The sequence below is a fragment of the Musa acuminata genome, chromosome BXJ3-8 (genome assembly GCF_036884655.1).
Source record: "Musa acuminata AAA Group cultivar baxijiao chromosome BXJ3-8, Cavendish_Baxijiao_AAA, whole genome shotgun sequence".
Taxonomy (NCBI): domain Eukaryota; kingdom Viridiplantae; phylum Streptophyta; class Magnoliopsida; order Zingiberales; family Musaceae; genus Musa; species Musa acuminata.
The window spans coordinates 8,239,903-8,249,079 of NC_088356.1; the positions used below are offsets into that span (position 1 = coordinate 8,239,903).

Below are 9,177 nucleotides of genomic sequence, written 5' to 3' on the forward strand. Positions count from 1 at the left end.
AGGATAAGTCAATCCTTTGTACTATAGATAAAAAGTGTTGATCAAAACTTTTCCTTGGGCTTTTGGAATTAGTTAGTTTTGTGTCATATCCTTGAGTCTTGGAATCAAATCAAAATGTTAGCACCATATTAACAGTGCTTCTTGGAATCACCAGAAATTGCTGATAACACCAAACTGACTATAACAATATGACACCATAATAATAACTCAATTGATTACTGTTTTCCACATTCAACAAAGTGGCACCTTTGGTGGGAAAGAAGAAAGGCTTGAATCATCATCACCTGTTATAACTAAATTACACAAGGCAAAAAAGAATGCTTATAGTGTATTGAATTCCTGCATGGTCCCCTTGATAACCTTCCTTGCAATCTTTAACCATCCAGCCTCATCCTGTCGGCAAAGACTGAGCTGAACCCAGAGGCACTTGTACTCATACGCTTCAGAGATTACAGCATTCTGAAGCTTGATAGAATATCTGGAAGCTTCTAAAGCACACTGTTTCAAAGCTGCAACTAAAGAGATGATCTTCTCGATTATTTTCTCAAGAACAGCTGAAGGCCTGACTCTTGGTTCAGCTGCCACTAGGCTTCTTAACTAAGTTTTCTCATCTTTGAATTGTCTCATCAACTGGAGAATGTTCCCCAGCACTTCCTCTCTAGTTCTTTTAGCCTCCTCCTCTGCCCAAGACCTGGTGAAGGCGTAGAATTTAAATTAGCCTTGTGATAGCTGTTTCCGTTGGACACTTACTCAAAGGACTACAGATTTACATTAAGTGCTGCAACATAAGCTCTCAGATTCTTAATTTCAACATTCATGTGTATATATTTAGAAATTTAAAAGCTGAAAGTGTCAGTACCATAGAAAGGAAAACAAACAGAAAACAAAAAAAGGTGATTTTTCTAATTGCAAATGATGGGCAAAGGCGAGGCTTCATATTGTGATGCATAGCTAGTTTAGTGCTGTGACCAATTACAATGCATCATAGATCAGTTTCTGTTACCAAAGATTAAAAAATGCTCTAATGTTGTCTCATTAAGTACCCTTAAGGTGTTAAGTTTCAGTCTGAAACCCATACTGGTCCTTCGATGGACTGGTAGAGTACTAGTATGTTTTTGGGGAGGAGACCGTGGCAACATGACGATGATGAGGCAGAAGCAGTGATGTTGACAGAGATGAGGTGGAGGGAAAGTGAGAGAATCAAAGAGACAGAGAGATGGAAGGAAAGAGAAGAAAGTAAGGGGGATTGACAATGGTGATTACTGTCATGAAAAAACTGGTACCAGGCTGTCGACTTACAGGACCATATGCCATGTATGTTGAGCTTCCTGAGTGATATTGCTTATCCCAAATCGAACCAGGCGAAATCCTGAGATCCGCATGTCGTCTACTGTAGGACCGGTAAAAATCATATGGTTCCTGACGGTATGGTCGGTTCCTGAAACCTTTAGTACCCTTTCAGTGAAATGATCCCCTTAATAATATATAGAGAGACCATGGAAATGCAACTATAGCATAAACAATTTAGCACTATGCAAATACTTACAAATAACTAGCTTACCTAAGCAATGGACAAAACCTTCTCCTCAGAGTCCAGTTTGTACTGTAACTTTATATCAATCTGATTCTGGCTTTCTGCCTTCTTGTGTGATCAATCCTTTCCCTCTCAAAAGATATTTCCAGCTTGTTACTCATTAAACTGCTCTTGTGCTTCATGTCTTATCCTTAAAAGAACTTCCATTTTGGATCACCAGTAGCACATCCCCTGAATTAGGGTGTTATGTTCCTCCTATCTTTGTCTGTACTCTGTCTAATTCTAGCTTCACCTCTTCAGCCAAATTATCTAGAGCCTTTATCTTCTCCCTTTCCTTGGAAAGCTCTTTCTCAAAGTTTGCAGTAAGATCTTTCTCTACTTGGGCAACTAAAGCAGTGTGTGCACTCACATCAGTTTCAGCCAATGACTGAACCACAATACAAGCAAATTCCTCGCTGATAAACTCTGCTGCAGCACCAGTTAAAAGTGCAATAGCAGCTCGTGCCTTTGTGACATGTTGGTCAGGTTGAAATAATATTGTTCAAGGTTCATCTTATCGGTCCATATTAGTGTACCAACCATATATCGGTATGGTACATACCAAAGTGTACGGACAGTATGCCAAAAATCATCGAAAATGACTCCAAATATATCTGAATAACAAAAAAAATTAAATTAGGATTTTAAGTTCAAAATAAATATAAATTTAGTATAATTTTAGCAAAAATAATCTAAATTAGGAAAGAATAGTAACATACCTTTTTTGGACTTTGAGTAGCTTTATGGTACGTTCCGAATTGTCCTTCCGTTAATATTGAATTATCTACAAAGAAATAATTTGAATTGTTAGATTTTTTTTAAACAACTTAAACTTTAAGATTCAAATGAATCAATTAATCAATCAATAAATATACCTAGTTCTACCACCAAAAAGAATGACGGGACTCAACAGGCAATGGATCAGGATCTTCAATCCTATGTATTTGTATATCAATTTGATATGTTTGTTGGACCCAATCCTGAAATTGACCCCATGACATAGTATACTGATACATTGTATGCCATTGGTGCATCAATGTGGTGATGGTCGTAGTCTGATCGTCGTGGATCACACGTGTCTGAGGCGACTCCTGAGGCAAGTACGATTGAGGCATGTATTGGTACGAAGCATGGAGAACAATGTCGGAATTTCTACTTTTGCCACTGATCTGCTGCTCCGTATCATAAAATTGATCACCGGACTGCTGCTCAGAGAAGTCTGACCAACTATCACCATATTGTTGTTGGTCGTAAGATTCTTTATAATACGATGACTGTGAATACGATGAGCTTTGCTCTGTGTCTACATTGTGTAGGCTCTGTCGCATCTGCTTAAAATCATCCACTGTCTTCCCCTTTCGTGTATAAACTTGACTAGTACCTTGTCGAGTTCCACGATCCGAATCTTGGGTGATAGGTGTAAAATACTGCTCCTCATTCCATGCATCACCCTCAAATTGTGTAGATGGGACCATCGACTTCCCGACGTCACCGCCATCATCGGTCGAGGCACTGCTGTCCGCGTCGCTACCATGTCTCTGGATTGAGCGGGTTGTTGAATACGATTGAGAAGGTGTTTCGTCGCTCGACTCGATTCTTCCCAATGGTGCGGCTGATGTTACTGCCTTCCCCTTTGCTTTTGCTTTTGTATTTGCACGTTGCGCAGACGATTGTGACGGTTGGGTGTCTTTAGTTACTCGGGTAGTCTTACTCGATGTTGTCTGGCTCCTTCCGTCACGTTCTAACTGAGGGGAATCTTCCTCCTGCCGGGGATGTGCTTCTTCTTCTTTTATTGCCTCGATAATAAAACGCGAAGGACGTTGAGGATCTCCAGCCTCATCAAGTAGAGGATCCTCTAGATTCTCCATTGCTTCGACCCACTCTAACATTGGCTCTGAATCTTCGTTGTAAAATTGAAAGTCGATGGGATCAATCTCTGTTTCCTTTGACTCCTTGTCCAACTCGGCACACTGCAACCTTAACTGCATGTTATAGTAGACATATACCAGTTTCTCAAACCGTCTATATGATAGTCTGTTGCGGACCTTCGTGTGAATCAATGCGAACGTTGACCAATTACGTTCACAACCACTGGATGTCGTTGTTTGCGAAAGTACACGGATAGCAACCTTTCGTAAATTTGGTGCATCTCCTCCAAATTGTAACCACCACTCGACTACAAAAAAATATAAATCGGACTTTATTAGCATAACAAATAATTAATATCAAATAATTTATAATCAACATGTGTGTAACTTTTTCTCACCAGGATCCATATTGTAACGACACGATATAGCTACAATGTCGGAGAATGAACCAATTGTTTCTAGGAATAATCGACTCTCCATAATAGCATCGGCTGCATTCGTAGTGTTTGACAAGAGTCGATATATAACATTTCTTAGCGCTGACAATAAATCCGATCGCATGCCAAGACTATACCGAAATTGAATGGCCGGATTTAGATAATAGGCTGCAAGACAAATAATTTTGTTAGTAAGAATGTTTTAAATATTAAAAAATTATGAATTAAATTATATTAAATATGAATTTACCTGCATTATAAATATCTTGATCCATATAAACTTCAATCCTACGATCGATAATCTGTAAGTATTGATTGGCCTTAAAATCATCTTTGAATGCTTTCTTGACCTCCTCTCTTGCTGTAATTAACATATGTCTAAGATAAGGCATTTGGGGACGCTTATCTATATCGACTTTACGAAGGACAACATAAAGTGGTTCTACTCCTGTTATGATTTCTTTCACGACATCCCAAAATCTAGAAGAAAGAATAATCTTTTCCATCTTTTTTCCATCGCTCGATCTTGAATACCTAGAATCTGACCATTCTTGTGAGATGACCATTGCCATGAGGCCTTGTTTCTTTTGTTGTATCGACTTTAAGATAATGAAATTTGTAGCAAATCGAGTGACTCCAGGTCTGAGTATCTCACCATTTATATACTTTTGCATTAAAGAGTGGATCCAATGATTATTATATATAAACTTTGTAATAGACTGTGCTCGAGTTATACACTTGTTGACTGAGGGTAACTCACTAATATCCTTCAGCATTAAATCCATGCAATGAGTTGCACATGGAGTCCAAAACAATGTTTTTCTTTTTTTCATTAATTGTAAACCGGCCTTTTTGAAATTGGCTTCATTGTCGGTGACTATCTGAACAATGTATTGTGATCCAATCTCCTCTACTACGGTGTCCATTATGTTTTCAATATAATTTGCATCTTGAATCTTCTCAGAAACATTAACTGACTTGTGAAAAACCACCCGTCTGTTACAATAAATAAAAAAATTAATGATACTCATTCTTGTTGACCCTATCCAACTGTCACACATTAGTGTCACCCCATATTCGTCCCACTGCCTCTTGAAGGATTTGATCCAATCCTTCAGTTCTGCTACCTCCTCATCTAAATATATGCCGTGGATCTCCTTCGGTGTTGGAGGTTGAATCCCAGTGCCAGACTTTTGAATAGAGGAGATCATGCTCTGATAATATGGACCTTGGGCTGTGTTTGCTGGAATCTTATGGAAGTTGAACCATTTTGCAATTGCCTTCCCAATATCTCGTTTCTTTTCTTTTGTATATGCATCGTCAATCCGTGTCTGCTTCGTTATTTGTGAAGGATAGGCTTGTGGATCAATATCAATAATATCTAGTGCTGACCTCCTGCCAAGTCCTCTCATAAAACCACGGATTCCACTTTGCCTCATGCTACCAATTCGGCTTAATTGAGGAGGGGCAGTTGGTTGTCTCATGCTGGCCGACCTTTGGATTCTTTGTGGCATAGGCCCGCTGCCACCGCCACGCTCCCATTGTGAGTTAGGTTGTCGATGCCTTATTGTTTCCTCGTATATGTACTGATGCTCTAGTGATGCACGAATACCAGTGATGAGATCCGGTTCGATTTCATCGCCGCAACCCACATATTCGTCATAAACCGGCTCCGGTGTAGCCTTATGGTATTCTTCCTTAGCTCTTGCCTTCTTTTTCATTATATCTTTGTTTGTCTGTCGTAACTTGTCTTGAAAGGATTTAGGGACCTCCGTTGAAACCTACTTGCATTTTGCAACATCGGGATACCCATTGGCCAAATGCATCTTCACCCGGGCAGTATGCTTCAGTACAACAAGACATGGTCTTGTGCAACCTATTCATTAAAGAAATAAGAAAATGATTTTTTGGCATATAAACTGAAACAATAAAGCAAACAATCTAATCAAAAATAATTACCAAAATCAAGAGTTGTAATGCCTTGTTCTTTAGTAGAAAGATCAACTACCAAAGCTACCCAAGCATCAGGATTATGGATGGTCTACGTAACTTGAGAACTGGCATAGGTCGTAATCATAGATAGGCATCATGTTAGTAGTAAGAATGGAATGTTTATCTTATATTAAGGAAGGGAAATTGAAACAATTTACATAAAGCCTTTCATGTTACATTTCTATCAACTTGTGGAAGTTGCCTTCTTTCTAAAAGCCATCTTCCAGCTTATGAGATGTTGACATGACACATTGCTGACATTCAAAATGTTTCGTCATAACATGTGAAAATTTTCTTTCTGCACAAATAAACACAAGAAGCATAAGCAACAAGATCCTATCACCATCACCTTTAAGGTGAGAAAAGAACATGATCCTGCTGATCACTGACAGTGTGACCCAAATCAGTTGTTGAAAGCTCCGTAGAGATTAATGCAGCTTCTGCCAAGCCCGTCCCAGAAACATGATGTACCAAAAAACAGAACACAAAATTGGAGAACCTTTCAATGGTAAACTATGTCAAATTGTGTTATAGTTAAATATTGGGTTACACAATTGCATACCTTGGATGTATAGAAATTCAGAGTGGTGTATGGAAATTCAGTCTCTTCAGGTGTAACATCATCAAGAGCAAGTTTAATCACATTCCCTATATACATTTGCTTGTTTTATTTTTGAAACTGTGTTCCTATGTAGGGAATTGAATGTAAATCTTTGTGTATCCAAGTAGGAATTCCAAGAATATAGGCTGCCATAACAAAAGACAGCCAACTTAAAAAATGATTTTCTATCTGAACATTGTTACCTAAGGAATCATGTTATGGTCCATTGGTTTCCAACAAATTGTACTAGTAGCTCTTGACTTGCTATCATCAACCATCCATAAATGATGTTATACTTGCACCTGATATTTGTTTAAGCAATAAAGCAACTTATAATGACAAGAATGCCTATAACAATATGCAATTTAACATGACAAACCAAAAAGCAACCTCCCAAAAAGATCTGAACTTGGAAAATCTACAACTCAGATGGAGGAACAGAAAAGGCTTTAATTCTTAAAGATCGGTGTATAAGTTCAACTATACTGCTCGTGAAGCGGAAGTTTGAATAGTATTGCTCATAGTATCAATTCAATGATTTTGATAGGATGCTCCAATATTCTCAAGTTTAATGTTATGCCAATGAAGTGTTACAGTACAATGGCATCAAACCCAAAGATGGGGCAAACTTAAATGAACTAGAAAATGGAGCCAGTTTAGTTAAGTAAGATATGGAAATCTAAATAACTTCGGTTACAGAACTTAGTGCTTGTGAAGAGAATGGGGAAGCATGATGCCTACACCCCTTAAAGGGGCTGAAGATTACAAACTGTTGACAGCATGAAGTTACATCAGCCCACATTTCACACTAGATTAAGCCTCCAATTTGTGGGAACTTTTGATTGCTGGTGCAGATTTTTCTTTAGGAAGCCTATGTTGTTTGTAGGGAGTGCCCAAGACAAAAAAGCTTATCATTGTTGTGTGTTCTCTCTTGATTTCCCTTCTCTGTAAAAAGCCCTCACTGATGGTTGCCAAGGGTCACTAAGTTCTCTGCTACGGTTGTATTTTTTATCCATTGATAATTATGGTTTGTTCTTGTCTTCAACTGTATGCAGGGTAAAACGTCGAACCACAAACCTATGTTGTCTGTATTTTCATTGTACCCTAGACTTGAGCTTTTCTGTACTTGTGCATCTGGTGAGAATCCACTTGCCGTAACAATCTAGTTGCCTGAAGTCTAAAGAAAACAATTAACCAAAAATCTAGTAAACGAGTATCTTCTTTAACATTTTTGTTATAAGCCCTTCTTCAATCAGAGTAAACATGGTACACACGGTGCAAGTTAATGCAGAGGAAGATGCTACCAAGTCTAAGTAAACAGTTATCCTAACAATGTGCTCTACATCTTGTACATACTTTCATGGACAATATATCAAGCATTCCAAGTCAGCACCACAGCATGACATATACTTATTGAGTTAATCCTCATTCACAGTGAAGGTTATTAATATTTTTCAAAGAAGGTAATAAAACCAGATTTGGCGTAAAAATTGAAAAGTTAGTTAAAAGTTTGCTGCTGACTATTGTAATTTCATGTTTCTGCCAACTTTAGCCTAACTGGTTTGTCCAAATGGTTAAATGGTCTGTCTACTACTGTATGTGTTAGATCGAACACATGCCCGATACCAGAGAAACAATAGCCATCTAATTTGCACAGCTAAAGATTAAAGAAGAAACTTTAATAGTAATCAATAAGGTGTTCTCCTTACCTGCAAAGGAATACAATGACCCATTTGATCCATTATTCCAGGCCTCTCCCTTCCGTTCGCTACCCGGGGCGTCTCCGGCAGAGACCACCAAGCCAAAGCCGCGATCAAAGCAGCGGAATCGCAGCCGGGGGAAGACGGGTGAAGATCACCCGCAGCTGAGGCCGCACCATAGCCGGAGCGAGGTGGGAGTCGTCGGGCGACTGAACGGGCCGAGCTCGGACGCAAGAAATCAAGGGCGAGGGCTTTAGGGTTTCTGCCTCGGGGTGCAGAGAATCAGGACGAACGCGACACGGCGTACAAGCCAGGGGGGAAGACCGGCGGCGGAGTCGCACCCAGGGGAAAATGCGCGGGGATTCCCCGCAGCTGAGGCCGAAGCGAAGCTGGAGCGAGGTAGGAGTCGTCGGTCGACTCAACGGGCCGAGATCGGACGCGAGAGATCAAGGACGATGGCTTCTAGGGTTTCCACCTCAGGGAGCAGAGGAGGAGGAGGAAGGCGACGCGGCAGACAAGACACGGGGGAAGACGGGCGGCGATTCCCCGCAGCTGAGGCCGAACAATAGCTGGAGAGAGGTGGGAGTCATCGGGCGACTCAAAGGGCCGAGCTCGAACGCGAGAGATCAAGGGCGAGGGCTTCTGCCTCGGGGAGCAGAGGAGGAGGACGACAGCGACGGCGCAGACAAGAAACTCCGAGAAGAGACAGGGCGAGAATAATTCGCTGACCGTGGTCGTTTCTAGCGTTCGTTAAGGCTTAAAACGTTCCATTGGCAGACACGAGACCACTTACGGGTAATCTCTTTTTTGTTTAGAAAAAATACTCTGTAGGAATAAAATAAAAAGGGGCACTACGTATAAATAATGAAAACTTTATTTTTTTGTAATTATTTTTGATTTTTTTCCCTTAATATGAATATTAGTTTTCTTCTTTTCTTGATACAGATACTTCTTTAATAATATATTTATATTATTAAATTATATGATCCTATCTAATTTGATAAGA

At 39.8% G+C, this 9,177-nt stretch overlaps 1 protein-coding gene across 6 annotated transcripts; it reads right to left on the minus strand.

The window, feature by feature from the left end:
- Positions 1-189: 189 nt before the first annotated feature.
- Positions 190-8,919, minus strand: LOC103994246 (uncharacterized). Of its 6 annotated transcripts, XM_065164988.1 has the most exons (9): positions 8,181-8,919; positions 6,048-6,310; positions 5,838-5,935; positions 4,129-5,754; positions 3,840-4,046; positions 2,449-3,749; positions 2,293-2,357; positions 1,562-2,187; positions 190-691 (listed from the first exon to the last, which is right to left on the minus strand). In XM_065164988.1, the coding sequence occupies exons 4-6, from the start codon at positions 5,597-5,599 to the stop codon at positions 2,455-2,457; spliced, it is 2,973 nt and encodes a 990-aa protein (XP_065021060.1). In that variant the 5' UTR covers positions 5,600-5,754; positions 5,838-5,935; positions 6,048-6,310; positions 8,181-8,919; the 3' UTR covers positions 190-691; positions 1,562-2,187; positions 2,293-2,357; positions 2,449-2,454. The 6 variants fall into 6 exon arrangements, with proteins under 6 accessions (XP_065021060.1, XP_018686486.2, XP_018686487.2 ...); XM_018830941.2 differs by lacking the exons at positions 5,838-5,935; positions 6,048-6,310 and adding an exon at positions 1,300-1,438; XM_018830942.2 differs by lacking the exons at positions 5,838-5,935; positions 6,048-6,310 and adding an exon at positions 1,300-1,445.
- Positions 8,920-9,177: the final 258 nt, after the last annotated feature.